Genomic DNA, 24,448 nt, shown 5'->3' with positions numbered 1-24,448 from the left:
CGCACATGTGTAAAAGATACAAGTCCCACATTGAAACCCACGTTGAAACAAAAGATATTTACAAATAAAGATGGTGCACAGAAAGAGTTTTCAAAGTTTTAAAACCTTAGCTTAGCTTAACGTAGCAACAACACGGCAGGACAGCACTATCTGGGCCAGTTAAAAAAAAAAAACATACTGGTAAAAATCACTGAGACGCAGCAGTAACACAGCAGCAACAGGCTAGCACGGCGCTAATAGGGTCGGTTAAAAAAAACCATAGCGGTAAAAGTCACTTCCTCGGCACACATATTCCACCGGCGTCACTCGTACCTCTTGTGCCCCCTTTGCGGCCATTATAAAAATGCCCAAACTAGCCGCATCAGTCAGCATTAGTCGCGGCTTATAGGCCGGAAATTTCGGTAGTCTTAACTTTAGTGACCAATTAAAGACATGATACGATGCATAATTGGTGGAAATGAAAAAGATTTTGTTTTTATTAAGGTAAGCAGATCTTCTTATGTGTCAAAGTCGCATCCCACTCGGTTGTCATGCTATGAAACACAAGATGGCGAAGATAGTTGAGGTCGAATCGAAGAAAATCCATGTTCCTTTTCAATTCTCTATTGAATGTTAGACTTTCTATGTTAAGTACTCAATATTAATAACCGTATTGATTTTTAATGTCAGTCCAAGAGGTTTGGATGCTGACCCAGAGTGACACACACATTCAAGCGCGGCGCATCTTCTTGGGCGGTCAATGGATGTCGTGAAGAACGTTTTATTTCTTCTTGTCTCCATATTTCAGTCATGAATGTCATAAATGTTTGTGTCGGATTGCGAGACATTTGAAAAGTTTCGACACTGGCAGAAAAAGCTAAAAGCGAAACCGCAAATCATAACGTGCAGCACTGAACTGGTTTGCGATTGGAAAAAAAAACATAACTGCTGGTACATGTGGCGGATTTTCTGCATGAAAACGGCTGAGCGTCGAATGTTTTCTCAGCTACTTGATCTCTTTTGTACGGTAGCTTTTGAAATAAACATATTCGTGCGACAGAACGACGAGATCAGACTTTAGTCTGCATCAAGGTCTTGTCCTGCCCATTAGTCGCCATCTGAAGAAAAACTGAATTCATATTGTGACAGCGGCAAAGTGTCTGATGTCTGCGCTTTATATGCAGGATGACACCGTGGCTGAGGATGAATTGTAAAACGTCTGCTTGCGTTTGGACCGCTGGAGCAGATTTGTTTAAAATGTCTGCTTGGTGTCAAGTTGATCCCGAGATCTTTTTATCTCTTCACATCCATTTGACTTTGCTGTTAGCGTTCAGCTGAAGCCGGTGTAAGAATCGATGCGCACTTCAGGAAACGCGTGTACGTTTTAGTTTTCTCAGTCCGGCGCTTCTCTTTTATTTTCCTTTCATCGCTACACCTGGAGCCGAGCCAGAGTTACCATTTCGCAATTGTGGCGGCTACTTTGTTCTTGGGAACATTTAAGTGGAGCGGTTTTTTGTAACCGAGCCAAGGTTTGCCTCGTGCCGCAAATCCCGCCGTTCTGTGGAGATGGGAGGTGACTTTCCAAATTAAGTCAACTCAATTGCACTCGAGGCAAAACAACTCAAAGATGACGGAGAGAAATGTTCATTAACTCCGCTAGAGCAGGGGTGCCCAGACTTTTTTTTTTTACCCCAAGATTTACTTTTCAAGCAGCCAGCCTCTCGCGAGCTACCGACCACGGGGGGGAATGATGATGATGCTCCCAAACAGTTTTAAGGTAATGTTATGTTGCCTCCTATGTATAAAATACATAATTAGCTTTTTAAGTGTACTGGATTGTCTGTGCTTTCATCCTGGATCAGGCTGTGCCAAGGTGGAATTTTGAAATGACACACCATCTTATCCTGCACTTTCTACTGTGGCTTCGGACCAGACCTTTCCCACTCAGAAAAGAGAAAATCTCGTCCAGTGTGGCCTCTTTTTCTTCGATTATTTACGTACTCCGACAGTCATCGGATCTTAAAACAACAGCATTTCTTTTTTTTACTTTTTTTCCCCATTAATATCGAAAGTAAACATAAACAGCATGTCTAGCTCGTTTTTTGGGGGGTGAAGCACTTGCATCAACCACAATATTTACTATTTCACCCATTATTGTACTCCACCCTCCTGCATACAGTACAATGCACAAAGACGGCAGTCTATATCAAAAAGTCTACTCTAGTACCCTAGTACTCTAGGTAATAGTCACTGTGGCGTGTTCTGCTTTTTCGGCAGAACAGCTGGAGTGGCGGAGCGGCTCATCCAAAATGCATTTTCATCCGAGTTTAATCAACAAAGCCGCATTTGATGGTCGTGATGTTCACAAACACATCTGTCAAAGACACAATATTCGTTGTCAATATGAATACAACACTTTGTGGCCGTGCAACGCTGCTAAATTCCAACAACGTGTGTGTGTGTGTGTGGGGGGGGGGTCGTGCCGACTTCTCCGGTGAAAATATTGTTGGGAATGTATTTTGAAATGATGATATTGTAGGTGTGCCTAAACTGAGAAGCAACAAATGTAGACTGACAATATAACAATAGTCTCATACTTTTATTATCCTTTGCAAGAAATGACTTAGTGCGGAATACTAACAAATTGTGTTTCCATGTTTTATTATACTGCCACCAGGTGGCCAAAGAGCAGCACAATGTCCATTGTCCTTTGTGTTCTGTTTGTCATTAACGTCCGTTTTCATTCAGTACAACGTTACAATTTCATTTTTGTCTTTAACAAAAACCCGTTACAAAAGTGTGTTTGTTTGCGGATTGTTTATGTGTGAGGCTGTAACAGATTAATAGCACTTCCATTCATTTCAATAGGGAAAGATGATTTGTGACAAGTGTTTTGCGTTACAAGAGCGGTGATTGAAGGAATGAAACTCACATCTCAAGGCACCACTGCATTATGAAATAATATTAGCGCTGTCAGGAGATTAACAATACAAAGAGAAGCAGTGAGGAAAGATGTGTAATTAAATTACATTTAATTTAGTTTATTGGAATTAAAATTAATTAATTTAATTAAATGAATACAGTCAACGTTATGCTACTGTCTAATAAATTATTTTGAAAAAAGGATTCATCTCATGTTATAGTTGGATGACATCCGTATTGTATGACATCGATTTGAATATTTTGCATATTTTCGTTTTAGAGCTGCTGTGAGAAAAGGGTTTTTATTTTCCCAACAGTCGTGATTCAACTTATTTGCTCACCGAAGTTCACTTACAAATGCAACGGCCGCAGTTTTGCTTTCCTATTTCAATGTTTGTTCGACGTGACTGCGTTTATATGCTAATCGAGTCGTAGCCGTTCAATAAAATACCGTTGTTACCAAATTTACGAGACCGCTGCTCATTAAAATCAAGACGAGGCCGTGGCTTTCATTTTCAGCGCGCTCTTGACATTTTCCCGTTTTGAACACACGAGGAATTTGAAACGGAATTGATTTATTTTAGTCTGTTGTCGTTGTCCATTTGTTGTGGTTTTATTGGAACGCTTTCGGGTGAAAAGTGAAAGAGAAACGGCGTGTATCGATGACAATTTCCATCGCAGTTAAGTGAGAATTTTGTTGAAGAATGAAGGACTGCATGTCATAGTAATCGTGAAATCTCAAAATATTCAAAGTCTATATGCAGTATAGAGGAAATGTGAATGATTGGGTGAACTTTCCACATGCTACAGTGAGAAAGTCATGTAAAGTAATGAAAAAAAAAGAAAATGTAGTCAAATTTCATTCATTGTGGGTTGTGGCAATAGTGTTTAATGCTAAGAGCATTATCTCCAAGGTGTATGACATGCTAATAATAATAATAATAATAATAATGGTTGGCCTTTGAAGTGCAAATCAGTTTCATCTCCATAGTCCGCAGGCCATGAACGATTATCATATGACGAAATCTCATTACGTGGTGCAAAGTGTTCACGTCGATAAATTTTCGTGGATCAAATATTTAACAGTTCGTTCGCATTTGTTGTTTGAATTGAAGAATTACCTCTGTGCACGAGGTACGGGGATGGACCCAGATGCAGGACTCTCATGCAGAGGCATAATGTTTGATGTGGTTCGAGGTCGAAAACTGGTCGATTCCAAAAAGCAGTCCAAAACAAGGCAGAGGCACAGATGCGCTAGGCTAGGCGGGATCCAAAAGACGGAAAGCAAGGTCCGATGCCTATGGGGCAAACTTATGAGCATAAGAGGACGTGATTAACAAAAGGGCTCAACATTACACTTAATCTTAGTGGTGGAGAATCCAACTGGCAGTGAAGGCAACACACTGCCTGCGTGGGTTTCCGCCGGGCACTCCAGTTTCCCCCCCACATCCCAAAAACTTGCAACATTAATTGGACACTCTAAATTGCCCCAAGGTGTGATTGTGAGTGCGGCTGTTTGTTTCAATGTGCCCTGCCATTGGCTGGCAACCAGTTCAGGGTGTACCCCGCCTCCTGCCCATTGACAGCTGGGATAGGCTCCAGCACTCCCGTGACCCTTGTGAGGATAAGCGGCTAAGAAAATGGATGGATGGATGTGGTACACGGGCTCAATCGAGCGGCATGTAATTGACTCACTGCTTCAGTACATTTCAGTTGTATTTAACTTTCATGTTCAATGCATTTGCACATCATCTGAAAGAGATTTTTGAGTTAGAGAAGTAGTTTTGTATGAATTATGTCAGCTGTGTGCAAACAGCATGATGAGGTCCTGACACCTCGCAGTGGAAAAAAGGAAATAAATATGGACTTTGTCCCACCTTTGCAACTACCGAAATTTCCGGCCTATAAGCCGCGACTTTTTTCACACGCTTTATGCGGGGATGCGAATAATTTGTGCATTTTTTTCTAATAGTGTGACCGGTGGAATATATGTGCCGAGGAAGTGACTTTTACCGGTCCGCCCCTGTTAGCGTCTCTCAGTGATTTTTACCGCTATGCTTTTTTTTTTTAACCTGCCCTGTTAGCGAGGCGCTAGCGTTAGCATTTGCGCGGCGAGGCTAATGTTAAACTCTCTATGTACCGTCTTTCTTTGTAAATATTTCGTGTTTCAATGTGGGCATTTGCGGCTTTTACACAGGCCCATGTATGTACCGAATGGTATTTCCTTACAAATGTACTGGGTGAGGCTTATAACCAGGTGCGCTCCGTAGGCCGGGAATTACGGGACTCTGTATAGTAGCTAGCTCTCTTCTGGGAAACCTTTCTAAAATTATGTTGGAGTGTGTCTGTTTTTATCCAGAAATACATTTGTGATAAAGGCCTAAGACCAGGCCGGTTTCATCATCTTGGCTGCTACACCCTGAACTGGTCGCCAGTCAAACACACAAAACTTTTGTCATTTCAGTTCGCATCAGGTTCCAACGAGTAAATGAGGTAACGTAAAAACTAACAAAAACAAACACAAAAAACGTGTAACGTCTCCAAGGTAAAACGCGCAAGAAGTACCGAGTATTGTGACAGGAAAACCCGTACAACGCGCCAACTCACAATATTCTGAAAATCAGAAAGTTCTTCGCCAAGAAGAACAAGGATCTGTGTGATTTTTTTTTTTTTTTTTTTCCCCATTTATTATGTATTTCCTCTTTCCCAAACTTACGTGGGTTTTTAAAGAAGCACCGGTTCTGAAGATACAGACCACATCGCGACGGCTGTGACGACAGAAGATCTGAAAGAATCCTCACGGGGGGAAGGTTTGCGAAAGTGCATTCGACTCGGGGGGATTACTTTGGGGGAAAAACTCGTAGTTTGTGGCAGATTTGAAACATACATTTTCTGGCACATCCTGTGTATATTGTGCATAAATACCGTACAATTCCTCAGAGTGATTTCCTTGTTTTGCCGTGAGCGATTCCTCAGTGCCGGCGTTCGGATTGTAACCGAACTGACAAGGTTGTCACTCATGTGTGAGTTATACAATCTGCTCCTGAATATTGAATATCCAATCTTCTTACCGTAATGCAAACAAACAAGGGGAACAGACACTCCAAAACAACTGTCATTTTTAAATTGATTTATTTATTTCATGGCGGTTCTCTAGTGGTTGTCGTCTTAAGGGGTCAGTTCTGTGAGCCTGTCCGGGCCCACCGGAACTGGTCGCCATCCCACCGCAGAGCGCACGAAGACATCCCCACTTATGGATCCATTTTGAGTCGTCAAATAAACTAAACCAACACGCATGTGTGTGGAAAGTGGGAGGAAGTCGCAGTACCTGGAGAAAACCCACATAAGCATAAACGGAACGTGCAAAATCCACACAGGAAGGAGCTGAGATTCGAACCTCATACCTCCAAATTGTGAGGCAGATGTGCTAACCGCTATTAACTTAAATGGATTCTCATTTTTTTTTTTTTTTTTTTGCCTTGTAGTCCAATACCCCTGTTGCAATATTTTATTCCAAACTTTAATTCATACCGGATTACCATAAAATAGATAAATGTGTGAAGTTATTTTTTTCAGCGGTGTAATAAAACCACCGCCGTGTACAATTTATGTACACTGTTTAGTTTTAAACGGATTAAAAAAAAAAAAAAAAACAACAACAAGCAAAAGAAGAAATTGCTTCCACCTGCAGTTAAAATGTGTTTATGACATGTGTCAGGTGGTGAATTATTGCTCTGCATAACCTCAATCTGTCAGCAGTATTGTACGTTGTTAAAACTGTGTCATAAAACGGCTCCTTTATAGACTCAATAAGCCACGGGGATTAACCGATGATACCAAAGCGACTTTTCATTTTATTTCATTTCTTTCTTATCGGGACATGCAAATGAACAATATGCATTTTTTTTTTTCCCAACAAGCTTTTTTTTTTATTTTACAATGGTAATTCATGAGAGGTTCATTTTTTTTTTTTGTCTATTTAATTAAAAAGATATATTGTCTTCTTGCTGGAAATTCATATTCACTTACGCTGGTGCTTTTTTTTTTGTGCCCTGTGTTGGGATGGCGACCAGTCCAGGGTGGACTAAACCGAACAGTTTAGTCAGAATCAGAATCATCTTTAATGCCCAAGTGTGTAGAACGCGCAAGGAATTTTTCACCAGCAGTCGGTGCTGCCCCGGCACGACATACGGAACAGAAAACTGAGAACAAAGAACAACATAGTTACAAAAACAAAGAACAAGCGACATTTCTGTTTATAGGAATTATTCCTTATAAAACTTGCAAGATGTGAAATCTATATAGATGTGTTAAATTTGTCAATTGTGCAAAGGGAGCAGTTTAAGTGATCAATTGTGCGGTTTGCAAGATAAATAAAGTAAAATAAACAAATAAATATGATATATATATAAATGCAGGACTCCCAGGCAAAGGCATAATGTTCAGTGGGTTTTGTTCTTAACTAAAGAGATGCACAATTCCACAGTGCAAGAAAGCAGGATCCAAACAGCGAGAAACAGGGTTCGATGACGATGAAGCTAAGTAGCGGAGTAACCTGGGATGCGTATGGTGAAGCATACTCACTAACGCAAAGCAACGAACTGGCAAATGCCAGTGGCAAAACTCCAACTTAAATGTGTGGTCTAATCACAGTGCTGTGACCGCCCAGCGGCTCGGCCACGCCCCTCCTGGTAGTGCCCAAGCCTTGCTCATGACAGTGTGAGTGAGTGTCCGAAATGGCACAAGGCAGAAAACTAATAGACAATCCGTTCAGCGGTTTTGATTGTCCGTTGCAGTCGGAGTTTGTCCTCTTTTGTGGCGGCTCCAAACCGGGCTGTGATGGAGTATTGTAATATTCAAGCTTGAATGTAAACAACACGTAACAAGAGTCAGAGGAATATCTTATTTATTCAATGAGCAACCTTTGGATTTCTCAGTATGGCTGCATTTTGGCTTCCATTAGCATCCTGAACCGCCGACGTGCTTTTCGAATTCTCTTGAGCAGATGCCGCCAATGTTTTATGGAGATTGTGTCTTTCTTTCCGCATGTGCCGCAGCCATATTTGTTTTTGTCACTTGGAAAATGCGCCGTTGTTAATCGTCTGCCTGCTGTTCCACGAACGGAGGGAAGCTCATTTCTGTGCTCGGCCTCCCTCTAGTGGTACGCAAAAGAGTCACTGCTTGTGTACAGCTTACTTGAGTTAATAGTAATCTCCTGATTATCGGATAAAAATGTATGTTGCATTATTGGACACTTATTAAAGCGCTTGTGTCCTGCAGGTGTTGTTTATGTCCACTTGAGGTTGTCACGAACCTCCGGTACGGGGATGGACACAAATGCAGGACTTCAGGGCAGAGGCATAATGTTCAATGTTTATTCCGGAAACTGGGTCATACACGGTGTAGCACTCCGACCAGACAAAGGTTCAGAAACGCTAGGCTAGGCGGGATCCAAAAGACATACACCAAGGGTTCGCAAACTAACTAACTCAACAGGACAGGATCAGATTAAAAGGCACAGAATCGCTGTGACTAGGGTTACTCTAACTTACGCGTAGAAGCGGAGAATCCCACAGGCAGTGAATGCAACTCACTAACGCAAGGCAACGAACTGGCAAATGCCAGTGACAAAAACTCCAACTTAAACGTCTGTCCAATTACAGTCCGAATGTGAAACAGCTGTGAACGGTGACAGGTGACCTGGCCACGCCCCTCTTGGTAGTGGCCAAGCCTTGCTCATGACAAGGGTTGCCAGCCTCACGATCCAGTGTAGTATCTGTAACTTTGAGTGTGTATGGCTTTCGAGGAGAGCCCTCTCAATTTTGAGCTTTTGTGGGCAGTTGGCTGGCTTCTAACTCCCGAACCCGTGTTAGTCAGCGACTCTGCAAGTTGTAGCCATCAACAGCTTGTGTATTAATGTCGGATATAGTTATGTAACCCGAACATGTCCCTTTCACAGCAGATTTTTCCTTGTACCTATGTATTCTACACCCCTAATTGCAGGTATCCATGTGCAAAAATGTAAGCATTTTGCAGCCCAAAAGGCCTTGGGGGGGGTCATTAAACACCACCCCCAAAGCCCCAACCCCTCTTCCCCATATACCTACATGTTCTCAGGCAATCGTTGTTAAGGAAGGACAATTTTTAAATTTTTATTTCATATTACAGTGGCAGCGGGGACTTATGAGTTGAATTTCTTCCGTGACAAGCTTGTAACTCGATTTACTTTGATATCGAATCGATTTCCCCCATCAGAGACGTGAAATTATTTGAAAAAGCTCAAGATGCATTAAAAACAAAGATATTCTCTTTAAATTTGAATTGATATTTCTTAAAACGGTACAGAGCTGCGCGCTCATTGCCATTCGTCGCTTTGAAGCTCTCGAAGCACCGGAGCAGAGCGCCCGACGTGCTGGGCATTTTATTTAGTTTTTTTTTTTTTTTTTTTTTTTTCATTTTCCTCCCGGGAGGTCAAAGAGTCAAAGTAGCAGCAGACTCAACCACTGGCTGCTTCTTGAGATTGATTTTTTTTTTTTTTTTTGTGTTCAAGGGCACTTGGGCTTTCCGTCAAGACTATGAACTCCCGGTCTGTTTTAAAACGACGCCGCTCGCGCTTGATCCGATCGTAGCAAAATCATTTATCACAGTGAATGTGTTATCATTGCGCCGTGTTCTTTTGCTGTCACTTTGCGCACGCTTGAAGCTCCCTGTTGTCCAGACAATCCTTTATTTTATTAGTCTTCTTGCGTCTCAGAGACTCCGGGCCGAGGAGAGGAGGAGGGGGCCGACGCGTCCTTCTCGGACTCGTCTCTCTTCGCTCACTGGGGTCAGGAGCTCAGCGCCGACAATCGACGAGCGGCGCTCAAGATGTTCCAGTACCACGGCTACAACAGCTACCTCAGCGACCGTCTCCCGTTGGACCGGCCCATAGCAGACCTCAGGCCTACTGGGTAAGAAGCGGCGAGAGTAACAAGTGCAAGTACAAGTACAAAAAAAAAAAAAAAAAAAAGCACATCGTATCGAGGACTACTAATAACCCCCAATCACGGCTCCAAAGAAGGCAAGTGGCTTGTTTTAAGTTATTCTGCACTTTTGTCAATAAAAAAAAAAAAAGTTTACAAGGCTGGGGGCCGAGTGGCTACAGATACGGCAATGCGCTCCCAGCCTAGCGTACTCTACTACTAAAGCGTATATTTTAAGAAAAAAAAAAGATTTTCTTAAATTATTTTATGATACAAAGTATTTAAGCTATACATGTATTTCTACTATGCAGTTTATTATCAGGAAAATCTTAAAAATATCCTTTTAAAAAGCTCATTTTTTTTAGGCTTGGAACACATTATTTGTTTTTCCATTCATTGTAATGGGAAACATCGATTCGGTTTTCGAACAATTCGCTTTTTGAACCGTTTTCTGGGACGGATTGTGGTCGAGAACCGAGCCATCACTGTATTTGTAAGCTACTGTTTATAGGCCCATATAACAATCATCATTTAATTTGTCTGAATAAAGCAATCTCTTATCCGAAAAGCATTTACCGTAATTTCCAGACTTTAAGCCGCGACTTTTGTCACACGCTTCCAACCCTGCGGCTTATGCAATTTATGTATTTTTTTTTTTTTCTAACGGCCGCCAGGAGGCGGTCGAGTAGAAAAAAGGTAAGCGTAAGACGGGTGGAATATATGTGTGGAGGAATACGCAAGTTTCATGTCACTTCGTGCTTTGTGCATGAATAAAATTAGCATGAACAGACCCTCATCGTGGCAAATGCAAGAAGAAATGCACATGACGCAGCTTTCAAGTTAAAAGCAATCGAGCTGCCCGATACAGAAGCAAACAGCGCTGCTGGCACAAATGAATCGATGGTGAGACGCTGGAAACGGCAGCGCGAAGAACTGCAAAGACAAAAAAAAGCTTTCAGAGGTAACAAAAGCAGGTGGCCAGAACCGTGTTGCTGCCCCGTCTCAGTGACTTTTACCGGTATGTCCCCCCCAGCCCTGTTAGTTAGTTAGCTACTACCGTATTGCTATTGCCGCGTCACAAGCACTGTTTGGAATTAAAAGCTAAAGTATATTATCCATCCATCCATCCATCTTCTTGGCCGCTTATCCTCACAAGGGTTGCGGGGAGTGCCGCAGCCTATCTCAGCTGTCAACGGGCAGGAGGCGGGGTACACCCTGAACTGGTCGCCAGCCAGTCGCAGGGCACATGGAGACAAACAGCCGCACTCACAATCACACCTACGGGCAATTTAGAGTGTCCAATTAATGTTGCGTGTTTTTTGGGATGTGGGAGGAAACCGGAGTGCCCGGACGAAAGCCACGCAGGCATGGGGAGAACATGCAAAGTCCGCACAGGCGGGGTCCGGGATTGGACCCTTGACCTCAGAACTGTGAGGCCAACGCTTTCCATCTGATCCACCGTGCCGCCCTAAAGTATATGATTAAAACTTTAAAAACTCTTTCTGTGTACCGTCTTTCTTTGTAAATATCTCATGTTTCAATGTGGGCACATGCGGCTTCCAGACAGGTGCGGCTTAAGTATGAACAAAAATGTTTTTTCCCTTCAAAAATGTACCGGGTGAGGCTTATAATCAGGTGCGGCTTATAGTCCAGAAATTACGGTAATTTTCACAGAGATGATATTAGTGCTTTGGTATTTACATAGACGTACACTTCTGTGTAAAAAGTATAAAAAGAATATTTAGAAATGCAAAACAAATTTGCATAAAGGGGAGGGGGTGGAGTGTGGTCGGGTGGATCCCTGGCCCACAGCTTTATGGTTCTGAGTTCAAGTCTGGGTTTGGGCCCCCCTGTTTGAAGTTTGCTTATGTTGTCCCTGTGCTTGCATGTTTTTTTCCCTACATACTCTCAATTGTCCGTAGGTGTGAATGGTTGTTTTTGGGCTGTATTTGGCTCACAACCAGTCTGTGGTGTAGCCAAGCCTTGACGGGCCCGTCCTTGTTTGCTGGTTCTGAAAACAAGCCATTGACTTCTTTGACTTACAAACCATCCCCTATAATTACTTTAATTATTTTTTTAGGGGTTTTCCGGTTTAAGTCACGGAATAAAAATAAACTAGACATCATTATTGACCGTGACTCACTTTTAATGACGTTTCCAAGGTTACAGGCGCCAACAACCGGGGCGGTCTTGCCGCTAATTTTGGCACACTTAAAAGTTCCGAGGGATGTTTTCTCTACTGCGCGTTACGACATCACCCACTGCCGCCAGTACAAGCGCTTTAGACACGGTATGTTCAAAATATTTTGGGGTGGGCGGTGGAGAATACGTTAAACACACATTTGTCCTTGGTGTCGTCCTAATATGTCTTAAAAGACGTGCTCGGGCGGCGGCGTTATGTAAACAAAATGTTTGCTCGGGTGAGCAACGTGACGTGTAGATGTGAGTTTGTCTAATGTGGGAGCGGCGTGTGATGTAAATAGCTTCATTGCTGGAAGAGAGATGTGCCAGCATTAATCACTCTGTGCAAACTGCAATTAGATTTAAAAAAACAAAAATTAAAATCAACCACAATATTGCACACTCCACTAAACACCGATATCGGCCATAGCTCGCGTAAAAATGCCCTTCCTGTTAATGTCGTTAAAACAGCATTCTGGTTTTTTTTTTTTTTTTTTTTTGTCCGACAGCTTGAAGGTTGCTCACCTCGCCAGATTTGCGTTTGTCCTCCGCAGGTGCAGAAACGTCACGTACCCGTTGGACCTCCCGCAAGTGAGCGTCGTGTTCATTTTCGTGAACGAAGCTCTGTCCGTCATCCTGCGCTCCGTTCACTCCGCCGTCAGCAGAACGCCCCCCCATCTTCTCAAGGAGATCATTCTGGTGGACGACAACAGCAATAACGGTAATCAGCGGCCGTTTACGTGACAAGACTTTTTGTCTTTTACTTTAGTAGAGTGTCCAATCTTAAGACAAGCCTCTCTAAAAACACAGCTACCAGCTTTTTATATACTGAATACTGTAGCAATAAATAATGTCTCCTTGTCTGTAATCTAGAGTAGAATATAAAATTATTTCAGAAAGAGTGGCAGAAATCGGCTTGTGCAAAGTGCGACCAAGTAATAACCCTTCCATCCATCCATTTTCTTAGCCGCTTATTCTCACAACGGTCACAGGGAGGGCTGGAGCCTGTCCCAGCTCTCAGGGGGCAGGAGGCGGGGTACACCCTGAACTGGTCGCCAGCCGATCGCAGGACACATCAAGACAAACAGCCGCACTCACAATCACACACGGGGACAATTTAGAGTGGCCAATTATCCATCCATTTTCTTAGTCGCTTATTCTCACAAGGGTCACCGAAAGCGCTGGAGCCTATCCCAGCTGTCGACAGGGAGGAGGCAGGGTATACCCTAAACTGGTCGCCGGCCAATCGCAGGGAACATTGAGACAAACAGCCACACTCGTAATCCCACCCAGGGGCAATGTAGAGTGTCCAATTAATGTTGCGTGTTTTTGGAATGTGGGAGGAAACTGGAGTGCCCGAAGAAAACCCACGGAGGCACAGCGAGAACATGCAAACTCCAAGCTGCTTATCCTCACATGGGTTGCGGGAAAGCTGGAGCCTTTCCCAGCTAGCTTTGGGGGAAAGGCGGACTACACCCCAAACTGGTCAGTCAATAGATAGATATTGACACCATCACTGAGCGGGAATCGATCCCAAGCTGCCCGCACCAAAGGCAGGTGTGTGTACCACTATACCATCAGTGACCCAAGTAATATAGTACTAACATTTCAGTTAAAGTTCCTAATATTATTCTCTTCTCACATTTTTCTTCCCTTCACACCACTTGTTGAGGCTACAAAGTCATCCACAATAAATTGACCTCATATCCCCATCCATCCATTCATCCATCCATCCATTTTCTTTGCCACTTATCCTCACGAGGGTCGCGGAGAGTGCTGGAACCTATCCCAGCTGTCAATGGGCAGGAGGCGAGGTACACGCTGAACTGGTCGCCAACCAATCACAGGGCACATCGAAACAAACAGCCGCGCTCACAATCACACCTTGGGGCAATTTAGAGTGTCCAATTAATGTTCCGTGTTTTTGGGATGTGGGGGGGAACCGGAGTGCCTGGAGGAAACCCACGCAGGCAGTGTGTTGCGTTCACTGCCAGTTGGAGTCTCCACCACTGATAGTAAGTATAGTGTTGAGCTATCCCCGCCACAGCGATCCTGTGCCCTTTTGTTCATTACATCCTGTTGTGCTCATAAGTTTGCCCCATAGTCATATGATCTTGCTTTACGTCTTTTGGATCCTGCCGAGCTTAGCGTACTTGTTATCTGCCTTGTTTTGGACTGCTTTTTGAAATCTAAAAACTACATCAAACATTATGCCTCTGTCTTGAGAGTCCTGCATCTGGGTCCAGCCCCTTACCTGGTGCACGGATGTAGCGTCCCCGAGTTCCCTGGCACACACTTGTTGTGGGATTTTTGTGGGGTTATTTTTTTGTGATTACAGCATTTATTCTTTTCCACTTGCTTTCTGTATTTGCATGATTTTTTTGTTTTTTCCCTAATCTTGCAGCGTTTTTCTTTTCCGTTTTTTTATGTGCTTGCGCGTTTTTGGTCTTGACTCATTCCCTTTTTGTGACATACGGCCGTTTGCGGCGCATTTGCCCCTATCAGCCATCATCCAGGGGCTTAGAATGCTACGTGCACGGCGGAGGTGCTTAATGCGCATTGTCTACCACCTGAGTTATCGGCTTGTGCAAGGCTGATTACCGAAAGTGGTTTGCAGTAATTTAAGGAAGCATAAAGAGTTTCTCCTCCTATGTCAGGTAATCAGCGTTGCTCCTGTGGCGTCTTTAATTTTGTCAATTTCAAATGTTTTTCTCTGGATTTAATTCATTGCTGACTAGCCCTGATTAGGATAATTGCCACGCGGCCCGTCGCTATACAGCAAATGTCTCTGCGTGAAGGGGTTCCTTGATTTACGACAGAGTTCAGCTCCTACAACGGAGACAAAACCCGAATTTGTGCACGAGCCAGAACACACTTCGTCTCTGTCACGTCGCGATGCCAGCGCAGTCGTAAAGTCATAATTACAGTATAGATTTGTTTGATTGTCACTCCTAGGCCATAAATATGATGCGATGAAATAAAAACACTATTAAACAAGATAATATTATTTTAAGTATCTTGACTCACGTGGTTGGCTTCGACTTTGGAAACTTCAAAACCCGTTAGATCAAGGAACGCCTGTATCTGGTTCGCTTTGGCATTTTCGTTTTTGCAAATTTATGCCTCTCTAATTATTGTCTGAAAAGGAAGAACCATTTTGACACAGCGTGTTTATTGGATTTTACCGGACCGTTTAATTTTTTTTTTATTTATTTATTTTTTTTTTAGCTGAAATTTAGCCAAAATTTGAAATGCAATTCCTTCCTGGAAAAAAATACATGCTGTGCAGTAGAACTGTAGGATCGACATGTACCTTTCCGTGACAAAGAACACAACAGGAATCAGTCAAGAAGCACGTGACCACAAACAATCCATAAAATAGCCCGTATCTATTTTCTTACCCTGTTCAGGTTTGTGGGGAGCTGAAGCTTACCCTACCTGACTTTGTGCAAAAGGCTACACCCTGGATTGGTCGCCTGTCAGTCACAGGTTACACATAAAAACACACAAATCCGCACTCACGTTCACATCATCACTGAGTCAGAATTCGGGTCAAAGGCAAAGAGCAGAGATATTAAAGTTTAAGGTCCTTTCGCACTGACTGAGCTTAGCACAGCGTAATTCGCCGTGAGCCAAACATTTGCGCTGTCGCCGCGCAGAGGCTAACGGTGCTCCATCCATCCATTTTCTTTGCCGCTTATCCTCACGAGGGTCGCAAGCAGTGCTGGAGCCTATCCCAGCTGTCAACAGGCAGGAGGAGAGCCAATCGCAGGCCACGTGGAGACAAACAGCCGCACTCACAATCACACCTATGGGCAATTTAGAGTGTCCAATTAATGTTGCATGTTTTGGGGATGTGGGAGGAAACTGGAGTGCCCGGAGAAAACCCACACAGGCACGGGGGAGAACATGCAAACTCCACACCGGCGGGGCCGGGATCGAACTTTACCAGCTGAGGCTAACGGTGGTCGATTTGTTTTGTTTTATTAATTTCATTTTGAGGGGAAAATATGAAATAGAGATGGTGGCAGAGTTACAACAGCAAGATATTTTCACCGGGTTCTATTAAATCTTATTTACCGTCATTTCCGGCCTATAAGCCACAACTTTTTTCAAACGCTTTCAACCCTGCGGTTTGTGCGGTGATGCGGGTAATTTGTGCATTTTTTTTTTTCCCAAACGGGCACAAGGGGGCACTCGAGCGGAAAAGGTAAGAGTGATAACCGGTGGAACATATGTGCCGAGGAAGTGAATTTTACCGGTCCGCCCCTGTTAGCGCTGCGCTAGCGTGTTACTGCCGTGTCTCAGTGATTTTTAACGGTATGTTTTTTTCTTTTTTAACTTGCCCTGTTAGCGCGGCGCTAGCGTTAGCATTAGCGCTGCGCTAGCATTAGGGTTAAACTGTCTGTGTATCGTCTTTCTTTGTAAATATCTCGTGTTTCAATGTGGGTTTCAATTTGGGCACTTGCGGCTTGTGTACGTACCAAATGGTATTTCCTTTCCAAATGTACTGGGTGCGGCTCATAAACAGGTGCGCTCTGTTGGCCGCAAATTCCGGTAATATTTGGATTTGTGGGTGAACGATCCAATTTGGGGTGAAATGTAACGCCCGAGACTTGAGTTTGAGTCTCTCCAGCTGGTTGTTAAAACTGCTCCCTGCTCATTGCGAAGTACAGGTCCGAGCAGCCTCAAGTCCCCATTGTCCCTGCACCTTACAATGCGGCAGGCGCATGTAAACAGAGTGCGGCGTGTAAGCCCTTTTAATAATAATACAGTGTCAAGGTCATGCTTTTTTTAAAGTCTGCTCTGGACCCAAATTTGACACCCTTGAGACGCCATCGAGATGGTGACTACAGCCCCTGAGAGAAGTTTGTTTACCCAAGTCAATAATGCAAAACATGCAGCTTGGCTCGCGGCCTGCTGGCGCAGAATGTAGATCGGTGTTATGTTATCTTAACATGCTGCGATGACAATGATCGCACTCCCACGGGCTCTCCGTGGTCTGCGAGTTTAAAAATATCCAGTTTTTCACCGCGGCTGTTTCAAAAGCTTAAACGGGGAAAACCCAAAGCTCACCGTTAGCCGTGAGCGTTATCGCATTACATCTCAAAAACTGAGCGTTTTGCATCTTTTAATTGGCAGCCCTGGAGCCGCCTCCCTTAGCTCCTCTAGGAGAAGCCCAGTCACGATTTTGACATTTTGCAGGTGGCGTTCCGCACGTTTACGACTCATGTTGTTGTTATGACAACACTTGCGGAGCCCATGTTCCCAAAATGTCATTACCCTATTGACCGGCTGCGTAGCTTTGGCATTATGGAAGGAGCTCACGAGCCGTAGCTAACACATCCGCCGCGTCACGTTCGCCAGCCGGAGGTGTCGCCGCTCACGTCCCGCGGACATTAGCATGCAGGAGAACGTGTAGCAGTCGGGAGCGACATGCGGGATGGGAGAAGGGTGGATATACCGAGCTCATTCCTCCCTAATTAGATGACATCCAAAGCTGCGGCTTGGAAAGACTTGTGACGTCTGAGACTTGGAGCTTATCACAAGTTTTGCGATTCGATAAGGCACAAAATCTATTAATTCCAATGATGTGTGCGTGTGAAGTATTCAACCCTCGGAAGCAAACGAGTTATCTATTCAACGTGGTGTCATTTCTTATACAGTAACCTTATCCATGTACTTCGTGGCCATTTTGGAACAGAGGTTCTTCCTCAACGTCTTCGTACGAGGTTAGAATTTGTGCAAGATATATATATACATGAATGTTTAGAGGGTGTTAAAATACATGGGCAACTCTTAGTACCCATGAATTAAATGTGAATCTTTGTTTGGCGAGTGGCTGCCGTTAAACAAGGGTCACTGCTAGTGACTATGTTTACGTTGCCTTAACTGAGGCAAGTGAGGGCGTGCAGTTCAGTGGATGTTTTTGTGTGGTCTTTTGTCTGTTCTTGGTGTAATTTGGGTTGGCCGGCCACTCCAGGGGAAGGGTCACCACTGTTCTATGTTTTCACCATATGGATGAAAGCTCTTACTGTGGTTCGCTGGAGTCCTAAAGCTATAGAAATTTCTTAATAACCTTTTCCACACTGATGAATCTCAATGAGTTCCTCGTTTGTTGCTGTACTTCTTTAGCTGATGTCTGCATGTTTAGGATCTTTTGGTCTACTTCACTGTGTCAGGCAGGTCCTATTTAAGCGATTTCTTGATTGAGAATAGGTGTGGCAGTGTTAGGTCTGGGTGTGGCTCGAGATAAATTCAATAAAAAATCGTAGTCATGTACGGGCTGTTCGGTCCTTCTACGACCGCTGTCAGAGTTTGGTCCGCATTGGCGGCAATAAGTCGGACTCGTTTCCGGTGAGAGTTGGACTCCGCCAAGGCTGCCCGTTGTCACCGATTTTGTTCACAACTTTTGTGGGCAACATTTCTAGGCGCAGCCGAGGCGTAGAGGGTGTGCCGTTTGGTGACCTCAGCATTGCATTTCTGCTCTTTGCAGATGATGTGGTTCTGTTGCCTTCATCAAGCCGTGATCTCCAACACTCACTGGAGCGGTCTGCAGCTGAGTATGAAGCGGCTGCGATGAGAATCAGCACCTCCAAATCTGAGACCATGGTCCTCAGTTGGAAAAGGGTGGCGTGCCCTCTCTGGGTTGGAGATGAGATCCTGCCCCAAGTGGAGAAGTTCAAGTATCTTGGGGTCTTGTTCACGAGTGAGGGAAGAATGGGGCGGGAGATCGACAGAGTGATTGGTGCAGCCACTGCAGTGATGCGGACTTTGTATCGGTCCGTTGTGGTCAAGAGTGAGCTAAGGCGAAGCTCTCAACTTACCAGTCGATGTATGTTCCTGCCCTCACCTATGGGATCGAGCTGTTGCTTGTGATACAAACAACAAGATCCCGGATACAAGCGGCCGAAATGTGTTTCATCCGCAAGGCGTCCGGGCTCTCCCTTAGAGTTAGGGTGAGAAGCTCGGTAACCCGCGAGGGGCTGAGTGTCGAGCCGCTGCTTCTCCGCATTGAGAGGAGCCAGATGAGGGTGAGGTATTCCGGGTATGTCCCACCGGAAAGAGACCCCGAAAAGGACCCAGGACACGCTGGAGATACTATGTCTCTCGGTTGGCCTGGGAACACCTTGGGATCCCTCCGGAAGAGCTGGTAGAAGTGGCCGGAGAAAGGGAAGTCTGGGTATCCCTGCTGAAGCTACTTCGCCTGCGACCTGACCCGGAACAGCGGTAGAAAATGGATGGATGGATGGATGGATGGATGGATGGATGGTAATGTTTTTTTGGGGAGGGGGATTCTGTCACTTTTTCACCCAAGGCTATGTAGGTGGGGATTTTTTTCTCCCTTAGTAATAAAAAACATTTAAAAACTGCAGTTTGTACTGACATGTGTGGTCTTTACTAATATTTGTGTGATGATGGGAAATCTAAGTAAGACTAAGATGCAAAAAGACAATATTAGAGTATTAAAAGTCTCAAGAAGACATTATGTCCACAAAAAAACGCAGGGGAAAAAATCTGCTATAGAAAAGATAAAACTAGACATCTTAAATATATCTAAGGGTTAAAAAAAAAAATAATTTAACTGTACCATTTTTGGGGTCTAAAAAACTCTATGGAAAAAAAAAAGAGTTAAAGTGAGAATAGAAATGTCATTCTGAAAAATAGACAAAAGCAAGAAAACAATTCCACAACAACAGAAGTAAAATGTATCCTTACTACAGTGGAAATTGACATTTTTTTTAGATATTAACAAAAGTGTACTTGTAATTTTCCGTGTACTTGAAAGAAGTTGAACTTGAAAGACAATGCTGAACCAGCTCAATACGTGTCATTGCTCACTGTTGCTGCACCTAAAATGTATTATTGAGTTTGCCACCTGAACGCAAGTCCCCGTTGCTCCGACTCGGCTCGGTCCCACAGCCCGTTGCGTTCCATCACACCGACGCTAGTTTATCATTAGCCAAAGATGGATGGCTGTTGGCCGGCAGTCACTCCTGCTTTAATGAACTGTTCCTTATTATGATTTGTTGTCGGGCGTAGCGCGCCATCGCTCTTATTTTCCATTCACGCACGTACACAATGCCTTCATTTACCGACAGATCCGAATTGATGACGAGTACGGAGATGCAAATAAATAACTATTTTTGCTTTACTGTAACCAAAATACACAAAACAAATGCCCTCAGCAGTTCATTGCTGAAGAATTAACACGCTAAAGATAATTTAACGACATTTGCCTTTAATGACAATACGCACACATAAATATCTACATATAAAATTGTCCATCCATGCATTTTCTTAGCCACTTATCCTCACGAGGGTGCCGGGGAGTGCTGGAGCCTATCCCAGCTGTCAATGGCCAGGAGCCGGAGTACACCTTGAACTGGTTGCCAGCCAATCGTAGGGCACATGGAGACAAACAGCCGCACTCACGATCACACCTAGGGGCAATTTACAATATATCAACCTTTCTCCTCATCATCATGTCAACCAATTCCTGAGCTTTTCTTGTCATCGTCCCAACATTCAAAGTCGCGACTCTTTGCATTCCTCTTCTTCTTCTGATGACGACAAATCCGGTTTCCTCCTCTTTTTTGTCTTCGACCCACAGTAGTTGAGTTTCCAACCGACGCCCTGCAGGTTGGAGTGTGTTGTTAACCCGGGCCACGACCGATCCGGTATGGGATTCTTTAGATGAACGCTCATATTTGTTTGGTACAGTTTTTACGCCGGATGCACCTTCCTGACGCAACCCTCTGCATTTATCCGGGCTTGGGACCGGCCTACAGATTGCACTGGCTTGTGCCCCCTTAGGGCTGCATTTTAGAGTGTCCAAATTAATGTTGCATATTTTTGGGATGCGGGAGGAAACCGAAGTGCCTATAGAAATCCCACGCAGGCACATGGAGACAAACAGCCGCACTCACAATCACACCTAGGGGCAATTTAGAGTGTCCAATTAATGTGCAAACTCCACACAGGCGGGGCCGGGATTGAACCCGGGACCTCAGAACTGTGAGGCCAACACTTTCCAGCTGAACAACCGTGCTGCCCTATATAAAATTGTATTCTATTTAATTATTGAACTACCGGTGCATGTTTGTTTTTGTATCATAGGGCTATTGTTGGAAGTACTCCGTCGGCTGTGTTTATCCTTACTTACGGTGTTATTATCAACACTTTTGAGCTAGCAAAGCAAATTTATTTATATTTTGCATTTCATACACAAGGCAGCTCAATGTGCTGTACATGATTAAACGGATTTGAATACAAAGAAAACATTCAAAACAGGGGGGGGGGACTAAATGACATTCCGTTCCATTCCAACTCATCAAGGATTTCTGCAATCTCGCAAACTAGCTGAGTGGCTGTCCCTCCGTAGTTTTGCTGAGACTCGCCAAAAGAGCAGGCGCCTGCCGGGGGGGGGGGGGGTCATTAACGCACTTGATGGGCACGTGGAGTGCCGGAGCCACATTGCTGCGGAACGACATGCTTTTTGGCCAGATGGGCCGTTTGGCTCGAAAGCAGAAAATAACATTTGAAAAGCCGTTCAAAACTCTCTTCGACCCATTTGCTTACTTTTGCGTGTTTACCTCTAAAATATTCCACGTCGGGGGTGTCCAAACTATGGCACCGGTCCATTTACGGCCGACCGTTTATCTTTTAGCAGCCCGCAGGACATATTAAAATGATTAAAATTGCATTATTTAACTTCGACACTGGTGGTATGGCAGGAGAATCGATGAACAAGAGTTTTCATCTGTCACTTCCTTGTTTTCCACCAATCACCACTCATCCTGTTTGACGATAATACAATCCCCATTTCATCTTACGAGTGTGACAACTTGGATGTTTTGAGGTACAAGCCGTGCCTCTGATGATTGTTTTGTCATTTTTTTGTCATTTTTCATCGAGCTTTAAACAGTAGCAGTGGCAAAGGCTAAACAAGAGGCATATGAAGACATGTACACCAGGTTGGACACGAAAGAAGGAGAAAAGGATCTCTACAGGTTGGCCAGACAGAGGGATAGAGATGGGAAGGATGTGCAGCAGGTCAGGGTGATTAAGGATAGAGATGGAAATGTGTTGACTGGTGCCGGTAGTGTGCTAAATAGATGGAAAGAATACTTTGAGAAGTTGATGAATGAAGAAAAGGAGAGAGAAGGAAGAGTTGAAGAGGCAAGTGTGAAGGACCAGGAAGTGGGAATGATTACCAAGGGGGAAGTCAGAAAGGCACTACAAAGGATGAAAAATGGGAAGGCAGTTGGTCCTGATGACATACCGGTAGAGGTATGGAAGCAATTTGGAGAGATGGCTGTGGAGTTTTTGACCAACTTATTCAACAGAATACTAGCGGGCGAAAAGATGCCTGAAGAATGGAGGAAAAGTGTTCTAGTTCCCATTTTTAAGAACAAAGGGGATGTTCAGAGCTGTGGGAACTACAGAGGAATAAAGTTGATGAGCCACACAATGAAGTTATGGGAAAGAGTAGTGGAGGCTAGACTCAGGACAGAATTAAGTATCTGCGAGCAACAGTATGGTTTCATACCTAGAAAGAGTACCACAGATGCATTATTTGTCTTGAGGATGCTAGTGGAAAAGTACAGAGAAGGTCTGAAGGAGCTACATTCTGTCTTTGTGGATCTAGAGAAAGCCTACGACAGAGTACCAAGAGAGGAACTGTGGTACTGCATGCGTAAGTCTGGTGTGGCAGAAAAGTATGTTAAAATAGTACAGGACATGTATGATGGCAGCAGAACAATGGTGAGGTGTGCCTTAGGTGTGACAGAAGAATTTAAGGTGGAGGTGGGACTGCATCAGGGATCAGCTCTGAGCCCCTTCCTGTTTGCGGTAGTAATGGTTAGGCTGACAGATGAGGTTAGACTGGAATCCCCTTGGACCATGATGTTCGCAGATGATATTGTGATCTGCAGTGAAAGCAGGAAGCATGCAGAGGAACAATTAGAAAGATGGAGACATGCACTGGAAAGGAGAGGAATGAAGATTAGCCAAAGTAAAACAGAATATATGTGCGTGAATGAGAAAAGTAGAGGGGGAAGAGTGAGGCTACAGGGAGAAGAGATAGTGAGGGTGAAAGACTTCAAATATTTAGGGGTCAACAATCCAGAGCAATGGTGAGTGTGGTCAGGAAGTGAAGAAACGTGTCCGAGCAGGTTGGAACAGCTGGCGGAAGGTGTCTGGTGTCTTATGTGACAGAAGAGTCTCTGCTAGGATGAAGGGTAAAGTTTACAAAACAGTGGTGAGGCTGGCCATGATGTACGGATAAGAGACGGTGGCACTAAAGAAACAACAGGAAGCAAAACTGGAGGTGGCAGAAATGAAGATGTTGAGGTTCTCGCTCGGAGTGAGCAGGTTGGATAGGATTAGAAATGAGCTCATTAGAGGGACAGCCAAAGTTGGATGTTTTGGAGACAAGATTCGAGAGAGCAGACTACGATGGTTTGGACATGTCCAGGGGCGAGAGAGTCTGAGGATGGAGGTATCAGGCAAAAGAGCGAGAGGAAGACCAAAGAGAAGGTTTATGGATGTGGTGAGGGAAGACATGAGGGCAGTTGGGGTTAATGAGGAAGATGCAGGAGATAGGCTAAGATGACACGCTGTGGCGACCCCTAACGGGACAAGCCGAAAGGAAAAGAAGAAGAAGAAGGGAGTGTCACAGCAAGCAGCAAATAATAAACAATTACCGTAATTTCTGGCCTACAAGCCGCAACTTTTTTTCACACGCTTTCAACCCGACGCATATGCAGTGATGCGGCTAATTTGTGCATTTTCTTTTATAACGACCGCAAGGGGGCACTCGAGCAGGAAAAGGTAAGAGTGAGACCGGTGGAATATATGTGCCGAGGAAGTGACTTTTACCGGCCATGTTAGTGCTACGCTAGCGTTAGCACTGTGCTAGCGTGTTGCTGCTGTGTTAGGTCTGGCGTGCTCTTTTTCAGGCCTTTTCTTTATTATGACTATATTATACTATCCATCCATCCATCCATCCATTTTCTTCACGTGAGTGGTTAAATACACCTAGATTCAAAATTAATGTACGTAAGTCAATATGGCGGCACGGTGGATCAGCTGGTAAAGTGTTGGCCTCGTAGTTCTGAGCACTCGGGTTCGATCCCGGACACGCCTGTGTGGAGTTTGCATGTTCTCCCTGTGTCTGCGTGGATTTTCTCCAGGCACTCCAGTGTCCTCCCACATCCCAAAAACATGCACCATTAATTGGACATTCTAAATTGCCCATAGGTGCGATTGCGAGTGCGGCTGTTCGTCTCTATGTGCCCTGCGATTGGCTGGGAACCAGTTCAGGGTGTACCCCGCCTCCTGCCCGTTGACAGCTGGGATAGGCTCCAGCACTCCCTGCAACCCATGTGAGGATAAGCAGC

The 24,448-nt window shown here is 44.4% G+C and overlaps 1 protein-coding gene and 1 long non-coding RNA gene across 2 annotated transcripts in view; one reads left to right on the top strand and one right to left on the bottom strand.

Moving 5' to 3' along the window:
• The window catches only part of galnt18b (UDP-N-acetyl-alpha-D-galactosamine:polypeptide N-acetylgalactosaminyltransferase 18b), a 94,216-nt gene that overhangs the window by 35,148 nt on the left and 34,620 nt on the right, over positions 1–24,448 (top strand). Inside the window, exons 2-3 of the mRNA XM_061814154.1 lie at positions 9,656–9,851; positions 12,599–12,765. Of these exons, the coding sequence (XP_061670138.1) occupies positions 9,656–9,851; positions 12,599–12,765 (363 nt within the window). The remainder of the gene's footprint in view (positions 1–9,655; positions 9,852–12,598; positions 12,766–24,448) is intronic.
• Positions 9,737–24,448, bottom strand: part of LOC133497900 (uncharacterized) — a 56,080-nt gene continuing 41,368 nt past the window's right edge. Inside the window, exons 3-4 of the long non-coding RNA XR_009794136.1 lie at positions 12,570–12,740; positions 9,737–9,847 (exon numbers count right to left, since the gene is read on the bottom strand). This is a non-coding gene — a long non-coding RNA (uncharacterized LOC133497900). The remainder of the gene's footprint in view (positions 9,848–12,569; positions 12,741–24,448) is intronic.

The sequence above is a fragment of the Syngnathoides biaculeatus genome, chromosome 3, assembly GCF_019802595.1.
Source record: "Syngnathoides biaculeatus isolate LvHL_M chromosome 3, ASM1980259v1, whole genome shotgun sequence".
NCBI classification, from domain to species: domain Eukaryota; kingdom Metazoa; phylum Chordata; class Actinopteri; order Syngnathiformes; family Syngnathidae; genus Syngnathoides; species Syngnathoides biaculeatus.
This window is presented reverse-complemented; position numbering and strand designations above follow the sequence as displayed.